General features: G+C 51.0%; 2 protein-coding genes and 1 pseudogene across 2 annotated transcripts; 2 read left to right on the top strand and 1 right to left on the bottom strand.

Annotated features, from left to right (window-relative positions):
- Nucleotides 1–1,017: 1,017 nt before the first annotated feature.
- On the top strand, nucleotides 1,018–2,050 carry LOC133928505 (probable calcium-binding protein CML10). Its single transcript, XM_062374856.1, has one exon. The coding sequence runs from the start codon at nucleotides 1,201–1,203 to the stop codon at nucleotides 1,762–1,764; it is 564 nt and encodes a 187-aa protein (XP_062230840.1). The 5' UTR covers nucleotides 1,018–1,200; the 3' UTR covers nucleotides 1,765–2,050.
- A 9,994-nt stretch (nucleotides 2,051–12,044) lies between these two features.
- On the top strand, nucleotides 12,045–17,789 carry LOC133928495 (phytochromobilin:ferredoxin oxidoreductase, chloroplastic-like; annotated as a pseudogene).
- A 3,027-nt stretch (nucleotides 17,790–20,816) lies between these two features.
- LOC133928488 (probable calcium-binding protein CML35) lies at nucleotides 20,817–21,922 on the bottom strand. Its single transcript, XM_062374833.1, has one exon. It carries the CDS (start codon nucleotides 21,771–21,773, stop codon nucleotides 21,219–21,221), a length of 555 nt encoding a protein of 184 aa, XP_062230817.1. The 5' UTR covers nucleotides 21,774–21,922; the 3' UTR covers nucleotides 20,817–21,218.
- Nucleotides 21,923–24,100: the final 2,178 nt, after the last annotated feature.

Here is a 24,100-nt window from a genome sequence, read left to right as displayed (position 1 = left end):
CATGTGTTCATAATTCCATCGGTTCATGTGAAATTGGTTTTATGTTAGCCTTATCTCTTCCGCTCCATACATTCCACACTTATCTCTTTTGTGAGAACGACACTCCTCCACCATTCTCTCTATCTCTCTAGAAGATAATCTTACATTAATCCGTCAAAATCGCCTCAATGCTTCAATCGGAATTCCACGCGCACAGATCAAACTGTTGACATCGTTCCGAGCAGTGAGCGGTGCTCCACCACTGCCAACATAGAGGTTGAGCACGGAAACCTCGCTAAATCTTTACGGTGTTGCCTTTAAATTAAGATAAAATTGCTCTCTGAATTCATATGGACTTGCTTTCAAATTGAAATAAATTTGCTTTTGTGAGTCCATATTGATTTTGCTCTCTGGATCTATACATAGTTGCCATTAAACTAAAACAAATTTGCTCTTTGAATTCTTATAAATTTACTTGGAAATCAAAACAAATTTGCTGCTCAAGATTGTGCTGGTTTGCTTGTAAAATAAAACAAATTTGCTTTGCGGTTCTAAGTTGGTATGGATTTTATTTGTAAATTAAAGCAAATTTTGTTCCGTGGGTTTATATGGTCTTGCTGGTTCATGTGAGTTGCTTGTAGTTTGAAACATATTTGCTCAACTAGTTTGTGTGTAGTTGCTTATGGATTTACCAGTGTGCTCTCTGAATTCACAGGGAAAACAGAAATAGCCACGCTTTTGTAAGTTGGCAGAGGCATCGGTGACAGGGAAGGTGAGAGAACACAGTGTGGGGGCATATTGTCCTTTAGCTCGAGCGCATTTGGGTTCTTGTGAATTGTGATGCGTCCACTTCGTCCGAGGCGGACTACTACACATTGACAGAAAAGGAAAGAGAGAATGGGGCAAAGTATGGAAGGCGATTGCGGTATCTGCAACCCGCTAGTCAACACGCGAGAGACCAGTACTCCTCCTCCCCATTGGTACCCCACCTGTCAGCCACGTATACGTAACGGACAGCGCGCGCCACGCACAGGCGCGCAACTTCCTCCTGCCTCTCCCCTCCCTCGCTTCCAAGGCTCCGAGTGAGGTAATGGAGAACTCCCCGCCCGCCTCCGTTGTCCAGCCTCTATAAATACGCAGCAAGGTCCGTGAGTAAACAAGGCAAACCCAAAGCCGAAGCCACCGGCGGATTAACCCCACCAAGAAGCGCGAGGCAGAGCCATGGGCAAGATCAAGATGCCGGTGCCCTCCCTGTTCCGCCTCGGCCGTCGCTCCAAGTCGCCGCCGCCGGAGAAGGCTGAGCCGGTGTCGTTGGGTGGGTCCCCACCGCGGACGGCGGAGGAGGAGATGGAGCGGGTGTTCCGCAAGTTCGACGCCAACGGCGACGGCCGGATCTCGCGGTCCGAGCTCGCGGCCCTGTTCGAGAGCCTGGGCCACGCCGCCTCCGACGACGAGGTGGCGCGCATGATGGCCGAGGCGGACGGCGACGGCGACGGCTTCATCAGCCTCGACGAGTTCGCGGCCCTCAACACAACCGTCGCGGGAGACACGGCCGCCGTCGAGGAGGACCTCCGCCACGCCTTCCGGGTGTTCGACGCCGACGGTAACGGCACCATCTCCGCCGCCGAGCTCGCGCGCGTGCTCCGCGGCCTCGGCGAGTCGGCCTCCGTCGCGCAGTGCCGACGCATGATCGAGGGCGTCGACCAGAACGGCGACGGGCTCATCTCCTTCGAGGAGTTCAAGGTCATGATGGCGGGCGGCGGCGGCTTCACCAAGATCGCATAACCCTGTCCCATAGGTTCCACCTTGACCTTCTCTATTAGAGCGTGCCGCGTGCGATGAAAATTAACTGTATATACATCAATTAAAGGATTACTAGCACTGTATTCTTTCTACTAAATATTGCGAATCACGAGCATCTATTGGAAATTAGGGGCTGAAAAGCAGTGGTTCAGGGTTATTCTAAGTCTATTGCTCTGATGCGCTTCTTGTTGTAGAGATGCTTATGCTCCTTCAATTTGTGAGGCGAAAACGATTGGAATATTTGAATTCTTGTTTCTATTGTTCGGAATCTGGATCTTCATATCGTGAACTTCATCCAAGCCTATTTCTTCCGGGGCTTAATTTTTCAATGTTCTTGTTTGATCCAATAGGAATCTGATAAGATATCTAGTTTGAATTAGCGGGGTCTTGAATAAGGCAATGGGATGCTTAGTTTGTTCCTTCTTAACCCTTGTTTTTACTGAGAAATACTGCAGATGATTATAAGGATTATAGTTAGCTGAATGAAAAGTATTACTCAACTTAGTTGCATAATTTAGCTTAACTGAATTCATAAATAGGGAGTATAATTCAAATAGTAAGATACAGTGCAAATAGGCTTGCCAAGCAGAGTGGAGTACAACAACATCACTGGAGTATCATTTTCAATTCAATTATGGAATCTCTGGGGGCTGTGGGAATCCAAAACTTGCCCAGGAGGTTCCAAAGTATTATACTTGTATTTCTGAATAAGTACCTTACAGAGTGGTAGGTTTGTACCAAGCACAAGCATATATTCCTTGCATTTGTTAATTTTCGCAGTATATTGTAGCGTCACTGGGACAAGGACTAGTGAACACGAAGTGATGAGGAAAGTTAGGAATGTTCTTGCGAAGATGGAGGGAATTGAATGAATTGTTGTTATCTAGCTATATCATTGGCAAAAGGACAAGATGGAAGTGCGCATCTCCAGCTTATACGTATTTAATTAGTGAATGGAACAAACAAACGATGAGATCTGGTTTCAGCTCATCTACCTGGTCGAATATACTGCCACCGGAACCGAGCGAAATTCTGTCAGAAGTTAGCTGGTACTCCAAATGGCCAGGGAGGGAGGGATCCGTCCATGTGCAGTTGACGCGGTGCAAATCTGTGCCATCCCATCCGAACTCAAGCTGGGCTGCACTCTTTAGACTAGACGAAATCCTGACTTGTTGCGTCGCATCCTAACCTGCAGACATTGCATCATGATTGGTCCTCGGCTAGTCCAACGACGACGGTTCAGTCATGAGTTGGCCGGGCCGAGGGAAGGGTCTCAACGCAATGGTTTGAGCCCAAGGCCAGCAGAATAGAACTTCTATAAGATTGTATCTCACAAATAGACTCTCACTGAGGCTCGGATATGTGTCCTTTCATCGTGCAGCATGCGTGTGTGCAGACCGTCGAATCGAAGGTGCACGGCGTGGATAAAACACATGGTTTTCGAATTTCCTACGAGTAGCATGCCTTTAGAATATCTCTAGCAGAATCACTATCGCTCACACAATCTTTTTTCTTATTAGAAGGGTAAAAAACTGATTTCCAGCAGAAACACTATCGCCCTCGCTACTTGGTGCACACTCCATCCCTGCCCTTCGCACGCCACATCTAACGAGTGTCTATTCCCACACCATCGCCCAACTGCCGCTCCGCCTCGTGTGCTCCCGCTAACACTCCGACCAGCCCAGGACAGGACGGAGCCGCGCCGCAATCGACTGAAGGTAGGTCTATTTTCCCCTCACCAGCCTTTTCTTCCCTCCTCGTCCTCCCAGATCCGATCAGAGAGCAGGAGTGTCGGAGGATTAACTCCAGTCGCAGGGATCCCGAGAGACCCCTTTTTAGAGATTCGGTCGGGGGATGATCCTGAGTATGTTCGTCGGAGAAGTAAATGGAAATGAATGCAACTGCCGGTGGTGGTAGAGTGACCTAGCGAAAGAAGAAGTAAATGCACCAGAATTTAGACAAGTTCGGGCCACACGGGGACGTAACACCCTACTCCTATATGGATACTATAAATGCCCTGAGAAAGTCCCTCAAGGATGTTGCTGGTTACAAGAATATTGGTCTATCTCAGAGCCTGGGGCTCTAAGTTCTTCGGTCTGTCTCGTGCTGCTCACTTATCAGATCTCAGATGTTCTCTGATCTCCGTTCTCCGTTTTCCGGGTCTTCCTCTTTTCTTCTGCGCCACCGGCTGCTTTAAATACCCGCCGGCAGCAACGTGCCCCGAACGGGAGGGGGGCACGAGTTCTGAGGCGCCATAAATGGAAAGAGCGTCATCATTTCCTCTGGGTGACGTGACCGGGGATGGAAAATACGTCGCACGCCCGGTCGTCCGTCACAATAAATGTCCTGGCAACGGGCGCCGTGGAGTGGGCCCACCGGGCAGCCGCACAGCGGCCCGGCGTGCCCGTCCTGTCTTGTTCCCCTGCCACAGCAGCGTGGCAGACGGAACGCCTCGGCCCTTACGACGCTATCCTGAGACGGGCCGGATGGCACGGGACGAGACCTGTGCAATTAATAACCCCACGCGCTCTCTGCCAGAACGTGGCAGGAACTGACGCTGAGCGCGACGGGAGCAGTTGGAGGGGGCAGGCCACGCACGCACTTTAAATACGGCCTCGGGCCTTTAACTGGCCGACACCTCATCGGTGGGCCCCTCGGGGGCCTTTCTGGGTCGTCGGGGTACCAAGTGCTCGGGGGCACTGTTCGCCTCCCCGAGCACTCTCTCCCGAGAACACCCTTTCTTGCCCTCGGGGGACCGAGTGCTCGGGGGTACTGTTCACCTCCCCGAGCACTCTCTCCCGAGAACGCCCTTTCTTGCCCTCGGGGGACCGAGTGCTCGGGGGTACTGTTCACCTCCCCGAGCACTCTCTCCCGAGAACGCCCTTTCTTGCCCTCGGGGGACCGAGTGCTCGGGGGTACTGTTCACCTCCCCGAGCACTCTCTCCCGAGAACGCCCTTTCTTGCCCTCGGGGGACCGAGTGCTCGGGGGTACTGTTCACCTCCCCGAGCACTCTCTCCCGGGCGCTCCTGAACGGATCCTTGGGAACCGAGTGCTCGGGGACCGCTGCCCGCAGCCCCGAGCACTCTCTCCCGGAATTTCCTTCGACGGGTCCTCGGGGTTCCTGGGTGCCCAGGGGTCACCGCTAGCGACGCCGGGCTCGCTCCTCCCGGCACTTAGCTCTCCTAGTCGCCGGAGGACTAGGGTGCTCGGGGGTCGCCGTACACCTCCCCGAGCACTCTCTTCCCGGGACTCAATCTCTTTCACCCCTGGGGAGAGACTTCGCGGAATGGTGCCACGTGGCGGATTATTGGCTTGGCCTCGGGATTCGGGGACCCCCGGTTCCTGAAACACCGACAGCAGCCCCCAGGCCCATTGGCAGGCAATGGCCCAGAGACTGCGGATGGGCCCTTCGTCGCTAATGAGGCCGAGGCCGATACCGACGCCACGTGGCGAGCTTCCAGAGGGTGGTCCCTCCGGTTCAGGTCTTCCGGACGACCCAACGGGGAACCGAATGGACGCGCGTCCACACAACTCTCGAAGGGTGTGACGACGGGACAGGCGGCACACGACGACGGGGCAGGCGGCACGCGCGGCAGCCACACAAATCGAGGAAAATACGCCTGGCAACCGCTGACACCGCACGACCCGTGGGAGACTCGCCTGGCGGTTGCGTCGATCGAGGAAACCATCCTGCCTAGTGCGCTGTGGCGAGCGACATTTGAATTTTCCTGGGGTATAAAAGGAGGAGGGGAGCGAACCGCCCCCCTCTTTACGCCATCTCATGATCTAGCCCCTGCTCTCCTTGCACTCTTGAGCCCTAGACTCTCCTTAGGCAATCAGAGCACCTTCCCTTCTGCACCGTCCAGATCATCCCCCGCCCCGACGAAATGCCAAGAACAGGAGGAAGCCGCCGCGACAGGACTCCCGACGGCGTGCTGCCGGAGTCCCGCCTATTGAACGAGGAGGCGGTGGGGAAGATTCGGAAGTTGTTGGTCCCCGAAGGCCAGCAGGGGGCCTCGGTGGTGACGCCGGCGAGCTTCCCGCCGGCAACAAACCTCCCGGGGAGCATCGTCCTCTTCACCTCCTTCGTGGCGGCCGGGCTGGTGCCGCCGTTCTCAACGTTCTTCCTCCAGATCCTCGACACCTACGGGATCCAGTTGGTGCATCTTAGCCCCAACTCCGTCGTCATCCTGGAGGTCTTCGCCCACCTCTGCGAGATGTTCGTGGGGGTGCTGCCGTCGGTGACGCTCTTCTGGCACTTCTTCACGCTGCGGTCGGCCGGGAAGAAGAGGGGCTTCTCCACCGCGGACGTCGCTGGCTGCTGCAGCTTCCGGCTGCAGGACGGCTTGGGGGAGCGATACATTCCCCAGGTGCTGCGAAGCAAGTAGGAGGAATGGCGGCGCGACTGGTTCTACGTCAACGTCAACCCCCACAATCATCTGACCCTGCCGGAGGTGGCGGCGGAACCCCAAAAGGCGACCTGGGAGGTGCCGCCGCCGATGGACGCGCAGCTGGAGCCGGTCCTGGAGCGCATCGAGTTCCTGCGCGAGGCCGGGCTCACTTCGGTGATGGTGGTGGCGGACTTCCAGCGCCGTCGCCTGGCGCCCCTGCGAGAGCGGGCCCGGCCTTGCTGGCTTTACATCGGCCCCGAGGACATCACCCGGACCCAGATCGGCGAGGATTGGGACCTGGGCATGCCGGAGTTGAGGGGCATGCTCCGGGTGGTGACCGGGGTGGATGATCTGAGCCGGGCGGAGCTCCCGTGGAAAGAGATGGCGCTCTGCGCCAATCCTGACTGGGTGGCGATTCAGGCGAAGCTGCCGGAGTTCGACGCCCAGGGGTTGGTCGACCGGCCGGGGCGCCGGAGTCCTGGGACCATCGAGACCCCCGCGGTGGACAAGGCGGTCGGCGAGGGGGCCGTAAGCGGCCCAGCGCAAACTGACGGCGTGGGCTCTGTGGGCGGCGGGTCGCAGGCCAGCGGCGGGGTTGCCATAGGTAGCAGCGGCCGCACCGGAGGAGGAGGCGCCGCTGGTAGCGCAGCGGCGGCGTTGCCGGCCCCGGAGGACCGGGGGAAGCGCCCCCGGCTCTTCATTCCTGCGCCGGAGCCCCCGCCGTCACCGTCGCCAGGCGAGGGCGAAAACCGGGACGGCCAGCCGTGCAGCGCGGGGCCGTCGACGGGGGCAGCATCTGCGGTTCTGGAACCGAGCCTTCGTCTGGTTGGGCCCGATTTGGCACCCGGAGACCACACGCCGGCCCCGCAGGGCCCCCGGCGGAAGAGGAGGAGGGAGGACTCCGGGCCAACGCCGTCGAGCCCGGAGTACAGGATTCCGGCAGCGAGGTGGCAGTACCGAAGACACACAGCCGCGTAAGTTTCGTCCTCCCTTCTTTCCTGGGCATGCTTTGCTCGGACTAAATTCTGAGTTTTTTAATCCCATTTTTCTCTTGCAGGCTGCCTACGGGTGCCGCCGAGGGCCAGGGGCGGCCGGAGACACCGGGGCCGGCGCCAACCCTTGAGCCAAGCGCGCCCGAGCCGAGCGCACCGGCGGAGCCAGGGCTGGCGAGCGCGGCGGCGGAGCTAGGGCCGGCGGGCTTGGCCGCCGAGCCAGGGCCAGCGGATGTGGCGGCGGAGCCAGGGCCAGCGTCCGGCGCCGTCCGAGCCCGCCCCGAGCACGCCGAGCCAGGGGCGGATGACCGCGCGGCAATTTTCGGAGACCCTAAGCCCCCCGGAGGAGGTTCGCAGGGGACCCAGCGCCCAGCCGCCGCCCAGCCAACCCGCCGACCCTCTCCCGGTCGTGCTTGGGAGCGCCCGGGAGGTGATCGGGCGGCTGGAGGCGGCCGTAGCGGGGGAGATGGCGCAGCGGGAGAGAGCGCAGCTTACCGCGTCTTGGCGCATTTTCGACTCCCGCCTCGCCGCGGTGCGTGCCGCCAACGAGGACGAACAACACGCTATGGAGGAGGGGCGGAAGGCCTTGGAGGAGGCCCGCGCGGAGGTCGCGCGGGAGCGGGAAGACGCCGCCCGCCTGGCTGAGGCATCGCGGCAGCAAGTTGCCGGGGCCCTTGCCAGGGAGAGGCAGGCGCAGGAGCGGGAGGAGGCGGCCGTGAACCGCGAGAGGGCAGCAGAGGCCCTCCAGGCTGACCTAGCCCGCCAGAAGGACGAGGTCGACCGGACCCGCGCCGAGCTCCAATACTGGGCAGAGGAGCTCCAGCACGTCGAGGGGGAGCTCCAACGCCGGGAGGAGGACGTTACGATCCGGGAGACCGACGCCGAGATAACGGCAGCAGATTTGGGCGCCCGGGAGGATCTGCTGGCCCGTCGGGAGGCGGAGGCTGCCGAGGCAGCGGCGGCCGCTGCTGCTAGGGAGGAGAGGGCCGCCAAGTTCGAGGGAGAGCTGGCTGCCCGCGAGCAGGCCTTGTCCGTCTCAGCGGGGCAGGTGAAGCTGGCTGAGGCCCAGGCGCCCGGTGCTGGCTCTGCCGGTGCGGCCGGGGGGCAGGGCCTCGAGGAGCGGCTACGGACCGCGACGGAGGAGCTCGAGGCCGCCTCGGTCGAACGGGCCAGCCTGCAGCTGATGCTAGAGGACACCCTCCGGCGGATGCAGCGGTCTGTGAGGGTGGCCGGGCTCAGGCGACTTCTCGTGGAGGAAAAGGGGGCGGACCCCGGCCGGTTCGCCCTAGGCTTCCAGAAGGTCTGCGAGCGCCTCGAGGCACTTCCCCAGGCCGTCCAGGAACTCGCCGTCCGGGAGGGGCGTGGCTTGGCCCAGGCAGTGGCCGAACACGTCCTGGCTTGCTACCGGAGCCGGGACTCGAACTTCCCACTGGAACCAGCTCAGGAAGGGGTGGTCGAAGCAGAGGAGGAGGCCGCCCGGGAGGCAGTTCGGAGCACCGCCGCCGCGGTGATGGCCGGCTTCACGCGGGAGGTGCCGCCGACCGCAGTCCCGAGGAGCAGCAGCGAAGGCTCCGACTTCGACTAGACTTTTGTAGTAGTTTTTTTTTACTTGATGTAAATATGGGAGTGATCCCTCAGAATAGCTGTCCTTTTTTTAAATATAATGGAAGCCTTTCTTTGGGGTTGTAACTCTAGTATTCTTCTGAGTGCTTGATGAAGTTTCTGATGTTTTCACTTGATGCCCCGAGGAGTACTCAGTCGGACCGACCCCGACCTTTCCTTCCCCGAGAACGACATCGCCCCGACTGTCCTTCTTGGCGCGTTCAGCCCCTGAGCCTTCGTGTGTCCGCGATGGCTAAGTTAAAAGACAAAGGCACGAACTTCCTTGCTCAGGAGATAGATCGATCCAGCACAGCGCACGCCATGACCAGTGAGCACTTTTTCACTTTGCGACCACTCAGCAAGTAGACTGGAGACACGCGCGGACGGGAGTGCGACCAAGAGTCCCCACGGTTCGGTGGTGCCCGGGCTTAAGACGGACCGGACCGAGCACCGACAGCCCGTCCCTGGGGCCTAGGCTCCGGACTACTCGAGCGGCTCAAGCGATAGGATTACCCGAGGACCCCAGGGACTCGGTAGTGCTCGGGGCCCTGTAAGCGGACCGTACACCACGACCACTATGAAAGACTTCGATCGGACATTACCGTACACACGGTACACCTTTCTACGGACCGTTCTGTCTTTCTAGGAAAAAGTGGACACGTGGCAGGGTTTTTGTGTGCGAGGAGACCATCTCACCGAGCAGATTAGAGTACAAGGGCCCCCGAGGACGGCTCAAGAACAAAATATTACTGAATGTAAATTCGTCTGAATTTAACCACTCACCAGACAACTGTCACTTTTCGGCCAACCAATCCAGGAGGGGCATGCGCTCCGAGCTCGGGGTGCCCGGGAACTTAGTTCCCGCAGCCGGGGCGCCCGAGCACCAGGGGGCGCATGAGGGGCCCGGGATCAGGCGGTCCCGACCAGTCATGCCTGAGCGGTAGGACCACCCGAGGACCCTTAGGGCCGGGCAGCGATCTGGGCACTGAGGTCCTCGCGGTCGAGCTGCCTTTGCTTTTGACTGTCGATCTGCGATTTGAAAATAGAGAGACTCTTTGCTTGGTGCGCTCTGTTAGTGCGGTATTCATTATAGACTGCTCTCGTTTTTGACCCGAGACCTCTCGAATACCCAGACCGGTGGACAAGAGCAGGCAGAGGAACCCAGAGGTCCTATGGTTTGGTGGCGCCCGGGTATGACAGACCAGACCGAGCACCGACAGCCCGGCCCTGGGGCCTAGGCTCCGGACTACTCGAGCGGCTCGAGCGATAGGATTACCCGAGAACCCCAGGGACTCAGTAGTGCCCGGAGGACTGTCATGACACCGAACACCACAGCCCACCATAAAAGAAGTAAGCCAGCGGCAACCGCCCGCGCGCATACCGATCAGGATTCTTTTGTCAACAGGGAAAATGAGAGAGCGAATTTTTCTCGCACAATCGAGCATCTCACCAGACAGATTAAACATATGGAATCCCGAAAAAATAAAATTTTGACATAAGGACTGCACATTGATATATATATATATTGTATTGACAATTCTTTTTACAAGGTTGGATGCTTCCCCCCTACCTGGCGCGCCAGCTGTCGGAGGATTAACTCCAGTCGTAGGGATCCCAAGAGACCCCTTTTTAGAGATTTGGCCGAGGGGATGATCCTGAGTATGTTCATCGGAGAAGTAAATGGAAATGAATGCAACTGTCGGTGGTGGTGGAGTGACCTAGCGCAAAAAGAAGTAAATGCACCAGAATTTAGACAGGTTCGGGCCGCACGGGGGCGTAACACCCTACTCCTGTATGGATACTATAAATGCCCTGAGGAAGTCCCTCAAGGATGTTGCTGGTTACAAGAATGTTGGTCTATCTCAGAGCCTGGGGCTCTAAGTTCTTCGGTCTGTCTCGTGCTGCTCACTTCTCAGATCTCAGATGTTCTCTGATCTCCGTTCTCCATTTTCCGGGTCTTCCTCTTTTCTTCTGCGCCACCGGCTGCTTTAAATACCCGTCGGCAGCAACGTGTCCCGAACGGGAGGGGGCACGAGTTCCGAGACGCCATACATGGAAAGGGCGTCATCATTTTCTCTGGGTGACGTGACCGGGGGTGGAAAATGCGTCGCACGCCCGGTCGTCCGTCACAATAAATGTCCTGGCAACGGGCGCCGTGGAGTGGGCCCACCGGGCAGCCGCAGAGCGGCCCGGCGTGTCCGTCCTGTCTTGTTCCCCTGCCACAGCAGTACGGCAGACGGAACGCCTCGGCCCTTACGACGCTATCCTGAGACGGGACGGATGGTACGGGACGGGACCTGTGCAATTAATAACCCCACGCCTCTCTGCCAGAACGTGGCAGGAACTGACGCTGAGCGCGGCGGGAGCAGTTGGAGGGGGCAGGCCACGCACGCTCTTTAAATACGGTATCGGGCCTTTGACTGGCCGACACCTCATCGGTGGGCCCCTCGGGGGCCTTTCTGGGTCGTCGGGGTACCGAGTGCTCGGGGGCACTATTCGCCTCCCCGAGCACTCTCTCCCGAGAATGCCCTTTCCTGTCCTCGGGGGACCGAGTGCTCGGGGGTACTGTTCACCTCCCCGAGCACTCTCTCCCGAGAACGCCCTTTCTTGCCCTCGGGGGACCGAGTGCTCGGGGGTACTGTTCACCTCCCCGAGCACTCTCTCCCGAGAACACCCTTTCTTGCCCTCGGGGGACCGAGTGCTCGGGGGTACTGTTCACCTCCCCGAGCACTCTCTCCCGGGCGCTCCTGAACGGATCCTTGGGAACCGAGTGCTCGGGGACCGCAGCCCGCAGCCCCAAGCACTCTCTCCCGGAATTTCCTTCAACGGGTCCTCGGGGTTCCTGGGTGCCCAGGGGTCACCGTTAGCGACCCCGGGCTCACTCCTCCCGGCACTTAGCTCTCCTGGTCGCCGGGGACTAGGGTGCTCGGGGGTCGCCGTACACCTCCCCGAGCACTCTCTTCCCGGGACTCAATCTCTTTCACCCCTGGGGAGAGACTTCGCGGAATGGTGCCACGTGACGGATTATTGGTTTGGCCTCGGGATTCAAGGACTTCCGGTTCCTGAAACACCGACAAGGAGCAAGACGGAGAAGGCCCCTACCGCATGCGGCCTCCCAGTCCCCTACCGCCTCCGCCCGCCTAGACGTCCAATATTTATCTTTCATATATTCTAAAATTACATTCAATCTTTCATTATTTGCATTTTATACCTAGACATCCAATATTTATTCTCTATACATTGTTATATCTTGAATTAATTCCATATATGTGTGTGCAACTGCTAGTGATGATTAATCACAAGGATTCAAAGACAAAAAAACTAAGAAAAAGGAAAAAATAAACCTGGGCGGAGCTCTCGCACTTGCTAGGCTGAGCTCTCCCACTTGCTGGGCTTGTTTAGGCCTATTTCGTGCGTTAGTTGGCTGCACAAAATTGATAAAAACGGCCCACAAAAAATGGAGAGACTGCTTAGTCATTTTGGGTTATTTCTTTGTCGGGCCTTAGGTGACTTGTTCGCAGGCCGATGAGCCGTGCTACTCCTAATCTTCTTTGGGCTGTCACTCACTTGACGGCGAAGTGGCAAACTCCGGAAAGGCGACAGTTCGCCGCCGATCGACTCGGCCGCAGCCTACGTTACGTGTGTGTCCTTCTCCCAGCGAAAGTACCAACACAACGATTGGAATGGATTGTGCAGCTTTGAACAGTTCTACGGCAGTAGGTAAATGCAATTTTACACGTTCATATATTCATCTAGACGTACCTTTCGATTCTTTACCTCGTGATTCTTTCCACTGCCTTCTCAACATGAAAAGATCACGATAAACCGCATGTGCAGAAGCTAGTAACAGGGAGGATATGCCCGGGTAGGGTGGATATGTAAAGATATCCGACCCATGTACGTCTAGCTTTTCCCCTCTGCTTCTGTCATCCTTCACTCTCCTTGCTCGTACTGTACCAACTGAGAAGCGAAATGAGCTGCGGCGGCATGGGCGCCGCCTTCTCGTACCAGAAGTTCGTCCACTTCGCGCTGGAGCAGACGCCCCTTCGCACCGCCCTCACTCCTCACCCCTCCCAGGTTCTTGCCCCCAAGACCCCAACTCATCCCCTCATACCCGTTCTTGAGCTGGCTGTACTGTACTATTAGTTTGTTTCTTCTAGTCGTTAGTGTTAGATCTTGCGGTTGTGCCTCCATCTCCATGGCTGGACTACTCCGATACAACCAGATGCCCCTACGTTGGTAACTTCTAGTGAAAATAAATTTGGGATGGAAGCAGCTGCAACATATTGTTATTATTACAAGTACCTGCTGAAATTTGCGTGCTTGTGATCTGAGTCTGACACTGCGGGCTCCTAGTATTGCTGTACCTTGCTATTGCTGCCACTGTGACAAGCAATGACCGAAGTAAAGGCCTTATTTCCTCAGTTGCAGACCAGCCAAGTGCTTGCAATTAGTTAACCTTTTTTACCAGGAGCATTTTGCATGTTAATCCGTGATTCAGAAAGGTGGAAAATAATCAGTTGTGTGTAGGCTAGTTATTTATTAGGAGCATTTTGAAAGTTTAATCCTAACGAGAAACCGAGTAGAAATGTGTCTTGGTTTATTTGTAATGAGTGATTGACAAGTGTGTTATTTTGGTTTTATAATTTTTACATTGTATGGGTATGTATATGTACTGCTATTATAATCATGACTAAACAAAGTTGTAAAGAAAATCAAGTTGACGTATTTGTCTTTGAGTCTAGAAAAAATGTACACGTCGGATGGTTCAGCGCTCTGAAAGTTGAACACACTGGATGGTCCGGCCTTCAGACCAAGTACATGTCGGAACATTTAAAGACAAAGGCAAAACTTAAAGTACACGTCGGATGGTCTGGTGTTGGGATGAAGTGAACGCCGGAGTATTTTTTACAGAGAGATTGTAGAATTAGCTCTGGTATACTTGAACTCGCTGGATGGTTCAGCGCTAAATGATTGAATGACGGATGCTTTGCCAGACCTTTTGTTTTAGAGAAGATGCTAATAGTGGTCTGGTGGCAGTGAACTCCCCGGATGGCATGAGTTGAAGAACACGCCGAAGCATTTCTTGCAGAGAAGATTGCAAGTTGCCCGGCCTGATGGTTTACACACCCCGGATGGTTCGGCGCTCAAGAAGTGTGCACACCTGATCATCCGACGTTAATGATTTTTCTGAGATGTGCTTTGAAGTGAGATTTTCGATTTGGACTGATTGCAGGTGGAGTTATATGTTGTTGGAGATGTATATTTGCTTATCTCATATTGTGCAGGTGATGGATGCAACTTGGCGGTTGACGACGGAATGATCGGTGCCAAATGGGGTACTTGGTGTCGGACAATCGAGGAGGTCGGACAGAGTCAAGAGTGATCCTACCTGTGCACATGTAGTCAAGCAAAGTATGGAAGGATGGATGAAAACGGCGTGTTGACAAAATCAAGCGAAGTGGATACTGGTGCAAATGACAAGGCGGCTAGAGGGACTAGGAGCGGGAGAGACTTGTCGGCGGTCAAAATCGTAAGATAGAGTACACGCGTCGATATCAGAATGCTTGCTTGAGGTCAAAGCAAACAAATGTAAGTCACGCTTTGAGAAGTGTGCAAGACGGTTTCGCGGTTTGATCTCAAAACTGTGGAAGGGTGACGTGCACGTGGTATCATCGTGAAGCTAACGTCAAGTCGAAGTTAAGTCATGAAGGCGTCATGGTCGTTCGATGGACGAAGTGGAAAATAGATAAAAATGCCCTAATGATAAGTATGAGGTCATTGTAAGTAAGGGGTATTTTGAAAACATGAAAATTTAAGAGCTAAGGAATCTACTTAGGACTATAAATAGAGGGTTAGGGTTATAGGAAAGGATTGAGCCTCCTACTTATCATTTGAGTCTTGAGAGATAGATTTTAGAGGAGAAGAAAGGAGAGCTTAGTCTTTGTAATAGGTGATAGTTTTTTGTGAGGAAACTGTCTTGTAATCTGTCGATAAGAGGGTTGTCCTCTGAATGAAATGAAGAGATTGTTTCCTTCGATGTTTATGTTCATCTCCTTTTAACCTCCTTATATTGTCTCCTTATCTTGTTGCGAGTTTTTCCTTTTCGATGCAATTTTCGTTTTGGTTTTTAGGCTGATTTTTCAGCACTTTGAGAAGTCAATCTCCTTATTGCTAGAGGCATCAAATTCACATGAAAATGCATACAAGTGGATCTTGAATTTTCTTGCCTCCAGATCCTTAACTTGGAGGGTTTCTTCATCTGGTGCTCTTACCGGTTGGTTCGAAGGTCTTCTCCCTCAAAGTTGCAATCTTTGAATTTCAATAGAACATAGGGTTCATATACATCCACGAGAGCTATGTGTTTTTCTAGACATTTCCCTAGCAACTTGATTCTCTTCAGTTTGCTTTCGCTATTAGTTTTTGAGATGCGTTAGGTGATAAAAGGAGAAGACCATCTGTTTCGAAAGGAATTGGTAAGACACCTATTTTACCCCCCTCTAATCACCATTCTCGGTCCAACACTAACTGTGATTTGTTACCAGCATGTTGCATGAAGGCCCTAACTGTGAGTTGATCTATTCGTTTGGTACTAAGTGAGGTCACCCGCTCTAGTATATTCATTTTTTCTTGAGAAGCAGGCTTTATGTAGACATTTTTGTTCTGCACTTGTCAATCTTGAATATCAGAGAAGTTATATCTCCCTAAAATACCAGCTAGTATCAACCATCTTTATCATTCTCTTGTCAATTGCTGTCAACATATTTTCCTCTCAAAAGTTGATCTTCTCTTCCACCATGCTTCTAGGAAAAGTTCAAGTTCATAAAACCCAATGAAGTACCATTTTCAGCGCTCTCTCATTCAGCACCCCCAAAATTAGACTGCTTCGAAGCTTGACAATTGATCAGAAAAACTCGGTTCAGGTATTTGATCTGTTTTGGTTCAGTTCAATTTTCCTTGGTTAAAACTCTCCATTCGGAAAGTTGATGAACTGGCAGATTTAAGGGTACATTCTATTAACCCTTTTGGCACTGTGCCGTGAACAACATGCCAACATCATAACTGACATATAACTTCAGAATTGGGCAATTGTGCTATCTTCTTACTCGAAGAAGAAGTTTTTTTAAAAAAAAACCAAAACGTCCTTGAGTTTCTGAGGCATAATATGCATGTTTTTTTTAATAAGGATTTGTTAATTCAATTGTTCAATAGTGCCTCTGACACTTCACGGTGTAATATTTCATTTCTCAGATTATTTTGATCTTAATCTCAAGTGAAAGTGTTGTTGTTTTAGCACTTTTCTTGAATCTTCTTGAAGGTGATTATTTGGGACATCTGTCATGGTCATATTGCCCCAACAGTATCCACATGAGAATCCTCTATGGCTGTTATTTGGTCTTGGTTGCCATTTCACTGAGCCTTATGACTGCAGTTCTAACAATGTTAAAAATGACGGCCCACCTAGTTATGCTTGTCGGGTTCTTATTTTACCATTCTTGACATAATTCTACTACACATTCTTGTTTATTGTTGGTGGCCTTTTCTGTCCATGGCTCCAGGCTGATGTCCTGGTACTCATGTTGAATATGCTGATGCAGGTTCTTGACTTTGCCGCCTTCTCTGAACCTGAATACGATCTTCCTATATTTTGTGCCAACACTTCTACATCTCCTGCACGTAGTATTGTTGTTTTGCAAATGTCAGCACATGGTTGTCCTTCATGTAATGCCTGAACATGCATTTAAGTTTGCGCTGAGTGAACTATTTGAACTACTTTCAGGGACATAAATCCCTTGTATGATATCACTGCACACAAGGATTACAGAGAAAAATACTACAGGAATTTGATGCCTCTTGTACACAAGTACAGTGAGGTAATTTGATCTTGCCCTTCGACCAACTACGTATTTCATCAGAAACCTCCTCCCTTCCTGTATTTACTTTATATGTAGCTTGAAGTCTTTAATTGATGAAATGCAGCTTCTCTCCTGGGGTGGCAAGATTACAAGCGAGTCTCTGAGATTCTTCTCTCCTATTGTTATCTGGACAATATTTGAGCCAACTGAGGCCAACCACCAAGTTCTATACTCAGCCTTCATGGATTACTATAAGGTGCGCGCTGTTTTTTCCCCTCAAATTTTCTCTATGTTACCACTAGTTCTCAATTCTCTCTCAACATGAAGGTTTGGCATGAGTTAATGGATGAAGCAGTTCGCGAAATTAGGAAAGAAAAAATTGATCGTAATAGAGGGGCACAGCATAAATATCTCACATGGAGAGCTGAGAAGGTTTGATCTTCCACAAAAACCATTCCATGCATTAAAAGATTATATCAATTAGAGTTATATACTTGATTACTTCTTTATTGAACTACTGCTGCTTAATTTCTTCCCTAGTTTATTGTATGTAATACAACTTGTACATTCACCACCCTGGTGCGTTGTTTATTGCCAGGATCCTGGTTATCCACTCTTAAAGAAGTTGATTGGTGAGAGTCTTGCCAAGGTTGCTTTCTTGTTGTAACTGTAACAGTACTTACCTTCGATTTTTTTGGGTGTTATTCTGAATTTATTCTTGCCTTCATATACAGGATTTGGTGTCTGAGTTTCTGTTTGAAGGAGCCAATTCTCTTGGAACTAAATCATTTTTGGATTATTTCCCCGAATATGCACGTGATGATGGGACGATAAACAAGAAGAGGAGTATGATTGGGAAGTCTTTTGAATCTAGGCCCTGGGATGCTCTTGGAGAATTCATTGGTGATGCTGATGAAGGATAGCATGTGTTCTGGTTCGTCTGCGTCAGCGTTTCTTCTATTTGTTCTTTCAGTAGCTGATGCCTGATTGTGGTTTTGCTTTTGCCAAAATTCTACGAGGTTCTGTTGGCACCGATTTCCTTTCCAAGCTTTTCGTTGCATGCCGGCCTACTACTTGTATTTGTAGAGTGCCTGGAATTCCACTCGTGTGACTCGAGTAATCTGACAATTATGGCATTCGTTGGAGAAGACCGGAAAGAAACAGGTGAATTTCTGTCTCATGTATCATGTATGTATGATTGTTGTGTGGTCGCGCTGAGACGAGACCGTATCAGGCAAGCGTGCAGTGCCAAGCAGGTTGCCGCCTAACCTCTACAAGCGCGCGGGCCTTCGCGTCGAGCCCGTGCCGTGTGCAGCGCTGACACCCAGCCGCGGCTGCGCCGAGCTCGCCCAAAGGGCCACGCACCGCACGTCTGAACAGCCAGGCGGCGCAGCACTACAGCAGAGCAGTGCCTACACCAAGGCGAGAAGACGGCGCACCGCACGCACGGGCACGGCAGTAGCAGTAGCAGCAGCAGCGTTGCGAGGCGTAATATCCGCGGAGGCCGATCGATCCGAGCTGCGGTGCCGCACGGCGCGCGCGGTGTGCCATGTACAATACAGGTAAGCTGCTTGGCTAGGCCAAGAGCCCCACGCCCCCACCGCCGAGCACGTAGGGTCCCTGGGAGCTCCGGCGAGGGCAGCGCACCATAGAATGCTGGTGACGGCGGTGCGCTGGCCTCCGGCAACTTGCGAGGCCGGGACCATGATGCAGGGGCCTGAAATCCCGACCAGGGTGTTCGGTGTTGAAACCCTCCAGGAGAAACAATGCAAAACGAGCGCTTGTCCTTTCAGAAAAGGGGAAACACTCACGCTCTTCGGATCCCTCTCGCACCGAGCTCCATTCCACGGCATCTGAGTCAACATGGCATCCATGGCCATGCACTGATTTGCCTGGAACGTCGCAGAGCCGGAAAGAACCGGGAAGTTGCCACACGACCGGACGAACCTAATTTGTCTCAAAGTCCGAAACAAACGAACAAACCACTTGCCTCGGATCCTCTTTTAATTTCCGTGCACAAGTTACACAGCACCCGTCAAAAGATAGAAGAAGCATGTGCACACGCGGACAGAGGACTCAGCAGACAATGGCTCTCTCTCTCTCTCTCTCTCTCTCTCTCTCTCTCTCTCTCTCTGCAAAAGAAAAAGGTTTCTCTCCACCCTTGTACTACTTTTCCTTGAGCTTTGGGGGAAGCTCTAACCCAATTCCTAGTAGAGACACACGGTTCTAATCTAACCTCGGCAAGCAGCCAAGCACTGCACATGCATGCATGCTCGTCACTCGTCGCCACATATGCATGAAGGATGGAGCTGCAGATCCTTAGATTTACTGGGGCAGAGGCATGCACAGAGCTGGTTAGTAGCATGTGAGCTCTGCTTTACGGCAGAAGGGAAAAGGCGTCACGGGTACCATTGTCACGAGCCATGGCCGCATGGGGCCTCGGCTCAGCTCGCATGTGAGGAGCAGTGAGAGAGGAGGGTGTGCTGTTCTGCTGTTGTCTTCGTCTCCATGGAAACGGCAGCAAAAGCTGCATGGAAACGGGCAAGAAGATTCACTTAATTAGAGCGGGAGTTTCCTGAAAGAGGATAAACAGGGAATCTGCGGGCTAATCTCATGGGAAATTGCAACCAATGTGCTGATCCTCTGGCTGATGACCATGCCAAGGAAGGTACAAAGGACCTGTCACTCCTGTGTACTTTAGTAATGCAAATAATATTCCCTTCGTCTTGGTCAAATACTCTGCTTTGACCTCATGTTTTCCAAGGGCATGAATTCATAAAACAGCAGTGATTTGGTTGGCAACCTCACAGATTAACCCCGAAAAACAAATACTGTTTACCAACAAGAAAAAGGAAGAACAAAAGATATTGGAAAGTTCAGAGAATTCAGAGCAGCTACAGTATAACATTGCTCCCAATTCCCATGTCGGTAATGGGTCGTTGTCTCCAGTCTCTAATGCAATGTCTAAACTTATCTTGCCGCTGAATTTCTGTAGGTGAGCTACTTCTAAAGTTTTGCGGCTGAAGTTGTGAAGCGAGACACACCGACCCCATGCAATTGATGTGCCGTTTCGTAGGACCTGGAGGCTAGACTGGTGCAGTTTCTTTCAAGAAATTCCAAGGCAGTTTACAAGTGAATCTTCAATGCTGAAAAAGTTACCGGGCAATTGCTACAACTTAACTTTGTGGAACACAATCATGCACTCATTAAGCAGATATCATCTGCATGTTTGTTTCTCATTCTTGTTTGCTCAGGTCTATTGAGTTCACCCAAGACCTATGCTGCTTATCATGATTCTGTGATCAGGGTTCAGTGTAAATAATTAAGATTTTGCTTGAAGCATAAAAAAGGAAGAAAAAGGCGGCACCATCACGCTTGGACAATGACGATTGGTACTTGTGAATGAAAGCTTGTCATACAAATCTCTTCTAGGAAACTGAAGGTCCCTTCGAAGAACATCGGAAAAGGAAGGCTAGGTCTGGAATTAGAGCACACAGCTTTCGGGGAAAAAACAAAGACATATGATTGCAGATATGAAAGTGACGAAAAACCATGGGCTCCCAGATATGGTATGCCATGCATTTCTAGAACGTCTTCTGATAGACGTTTGCAAAATTACAGGTCACGAACCTTATCTTAGAGCTTGAAAAAACATTTCTGAAGAAAACAATAACAGGAGAGAAGCATGCAGCAGGGGCATCCTTATAGTGCCATAAAGTTCTGTCAAAGCCTCAAACGCCAGTGTATGGTAAAACTTTGGAAGTTTTTTCAGCCGTTGGTAATTGACACAGTTGCAATGTGGCCCTGCTGGATCATCCAACAAGTCACGGGTAAACCTACCTTGATTGAGGGTGCAGCCTAATCACTCGAATTTGAGTCATATTTGACACGAATTTAGGTGCTTATTTTTTTTAAAAATAGCTATATATACCCTGAACGTCATGTTAGTGCAGAGACCGGCCGGGAGGTCTATTTTCATAGTAAAAAGAAACTGCTTTTATACAGTAATGATAATGAAGTTGGAAAGAAGTAACATGCTAAATGATCAAGAGACACGGACAAAAAGGGCACATTCACTTTCCTCAGCAGAGACATCGAACCGCCACGCTGCCATCACAACCACACCCCGGAGGGCATTCGGTCTCGTCCAGCACACGCAAATTCGAATCTCCAATCATTCTACACACAGACAAATTTTAACCAAATCTCATAGCAATCCGCAACCATGCGAAAGAATGTTTGCCAGTGCTACTAGGAGTAGTTCGCCACAAATACAATCCTGACACAGCAACATGCTCCTGGTAGGATTTACATCCAAAAACTGAAAGAACGAAGCACATTCGTCTTGCCGTTACTCACTCTCTCTCGACAATTTTTACACCTTGCATGCATGGGGTTTTACCTAATCCTGCAGGGATTAGCAGTACTTTTCAATTAGCAACCTACTAGTAGTCTATCGTCCTGCGCGCCAAGAAGTTTTTTGAGAGAAAAAGGTCTCGTCTTGAAGTAGATGATGGTAGCCCCTCTGAGAGCATCGGGGCCGTCCGATCTTTGGCGGGAAGGGCACAGCACAACCGAACGGGGACGGAACGCGTCAGGCCACAAGAAAGCTCCGGGCGTCCGTGGTGGCGTTCATCATCATGCGCGCGAAGTCCTGGAAGCCCACGAAGCCGTCGCCGTCGGCGTCCACGCCGCCGATCATGCGGCGGCAGTCATCGAGGCTGCACCCCTCGCCGTCGCCGAGGATGGTCTCCATCACGGTGCGGAGCTCCTCGGCCGTGATGCGGCCGTCGCCGTCGGCGTCGAACACCCTGAACGCCTCCATCAGCTCGTCCTCCCCGCCGGGCGCGGGGAACTCGGCGGCGATGGCGGCCACGGCGTCCAGCTCGTCGTCGGAGGGCTCACCGTGGCCGAGGCGCCGGAGCACGGCCTCCAGCTCCCGCCGCGGGATCTCCGCTTGGAGCACGGATCGCGGGGTGGAGGACCGCGCCAGCGTGTCGTCCGACGAGGACGAGGACGCCGACGCGAACGACAGCGCCTCGCTGCGCGAGAGGGACCGCTTGCCGCTGCCGTTCTTCTTGCCGCTCCACGTCCGCTTGGGCGACGGAATGGAGAGCTTCTTGGCGAACGACTGGATGGAAAGCTTCATCTTTGCCGCCGGCCTAGCTCGACGATGGGATCCGCGAGGCTGGAGCCGGGAGGAGGAGAGGATCCGAGAGGTGGTGGGTAATGGAGGGGACGAGGCAGCGGGAGGTGGGAGATAAAAAGGCGGGGAGGGACCGAGGGAGGGAGTGAGCTTCGCGGAAGCTTCGTGGGCGCGATTTTTCGGTTTCGTCCCGTCCGGTTGGTTACTAGAGCATCTCCAACCGACTACTCATAATTTGATCCTCTATTTTTTTTATTTAGAGACTTTTTATTCAGATTTTATTTTCTATTTTTCAACGTGTTCCAACCGATCCCTCATATTTAATTCTCTATATTCGAATCATCTCTATTTTATTAATATCTGGTAACTCTCTCTCCCCCTCTCTCTCCAGAGTCTCTCTCTCAAATGAGGAGTTGGATGAGGAGCCCCTAGATGTAGACGGTGAGAGAGGAGATTTGAGGACTTCTCAAATAAAGGGGATCGAATAATGAGTTGGTTAGAGACCGATTTTTATCTTTTTTTCTTAAATATAGGATAGAAAGTAAGAAGAGAATTTGATTGAAGATGCTCTTACTACTATCTTTTGCGCAACCGTTTCCTCCGGGATTGGTTGTGGCAGCTGAGGTTGTTGTGTGTCCTGTGGTGGCTGCCGTCATTACCATGTGGTGCTATCCGCCTTCTTTCTATGGGAAAAGAAAGGTGTCAGCCCCATCTTGTTTATCTGGTTGGCAGAGTCAATAATGGTTATGGTGTTGCCAAAGATAGCTGAGGTGTGATGTGTGTTATCATATGTGGAATATAAGGAATTAAGGATACACTAAAACACATGTAAGTTGTGCTTGGTTAATTTGCTAAAAATGTTTGAAGCTCCGCGCGCATGAGCAATACGGATATGACGTATACATTTTCACGTTGAGGAATCCCTTTTGAGATAAAGATAATCTATATTACTTCAAGATAAAAATAACAGCGCCTAGAATGTTTAATTATTATTATTACTACTACTATTATTATTATTTGAGTGTTAAAAGTAGTCACCATGATCATTTTAATGTCACGAAATTAACATGTTAATCAATCTAGATCATTCATTGTTATAAACATCTACAATATAAATTAAATCAAAGAGTACATATCAAATACAATTAATAAATAGCTAAATCGAAATTAAATGTTATGAAAAAATAGCAATTCAATTTTCATACGGATGGGAACTAAAATATCTAAATAAAGAGTTAAAAAATAAAATTAGAGTTATAATAGAAAAAAGAAGGATCCATATTAAACATACTCTTAGAAAAAACCAAATTATTATAAATAAAATACCTAAATAAATTGTCCGTATGAAATATAATTAATAAAATATTATCTTGAAAATAATATTGTAACTAGGCTAATCAGGTTGTTAATATGAGTCACTTGCTAGCTGAATTGATAAGAGTGTTTCAGGGGACAGAGCTTGATGAAGATGTGTCATGGCTCTTACATTGAAAATGTTGTTTGTTGCTACTTAGAGTTTGTTTGTTTCGCGTTTAAGTTAGCCACGCCAAAGGTTAGCCACGTCATATATAGTGTGCCAGTTGTTTAGTTGAGTGTTACAACAGTGGTAGGTCATACTTTATTAGCTCACTGCTTTACACATTATATACTCAATATTTTATTAACTTTGCCACACTTATGATTAAGAATTTTTTAGTCACACTTTTTTATGGCAGATTTGAAACTTCTAGACATATTTCGGGTATCTAAATGGATTTAAATAGAAAAATATTAAACTATAAAGTTATAGATCTCATCGGGAGACATAATTTTATATAAAGATCATCTTTATCCGAGATCATATGAAAAAGTTATGAATTTTTTTTTAAATATTATCTGTGGAACACAGACTTATCGACACACGGAGTGTCGACAGGACCCCACATCTACTGCGACATAGCATGTTGACAGGTATATATTCTTACATTTTTTTTAAATTTAACTATTATTTTTATAATTTTTTAATAAAATAATATTATTTAAAAAAATTGTCCCTGGGCTTGTTTTGTTTATTGCAGACAAAACAAAAGTCTCTAAAAATTCTGGTGCCCTGCTTGCCTTTCGTTTTAGCTGTCGCTTAGATGCTTGATTAAACCTTTATCAGTACTAATTCTGTACTTCTAATTTATTTTCTTGAGGGAATGTCCTTATAATTTATATTGCGCTAACAGGTTAACATGATTCAAATTTTAAAGTGGTCCGGCTCACGAGTCACCCAATTCACTTGAGTTTGAGCGTCCCATGTTTGAGTAAATTTTGTAAAATTACGTATATATAAATAAAATTATTGT

Source organism: Phragmites australis, chromosome 1 (genome assembly GCF_958298935.1).
Source record: "Phragmites australis chromosome 1, lpPhrAust1.1, whole genome shotgun sequence".
Taxonomy (NCBI): domain Eukaryota; kingdom Viridiplantae; phylum Streptophyta; class Magnoliopsida; order Poales; family Poaceae; genus Phragmites; species Phragmites australis.
The sequence above is the reverse complement of the archived record's forward strand: the minus strand, read 5'-3'. Positions and strand labels throughout refer to the sequence as shown.

Coding starts and splice junctions, on each gene's coding strand:
- LOC133928505 (XM_062374856.1), top strand. CDS start 1,201: ATGGGCAAGATCAAGATGCCGGTGCCCTCCCTGTTCCGCCTCGGCCGT.
- LOC133928488 (XM_062374833.1), bottom strand. CDS start 21,773: ATGAAGCTTTCCATCCAGTCGTTCGCCAAGAAGCTCTCCATTCCGTCG.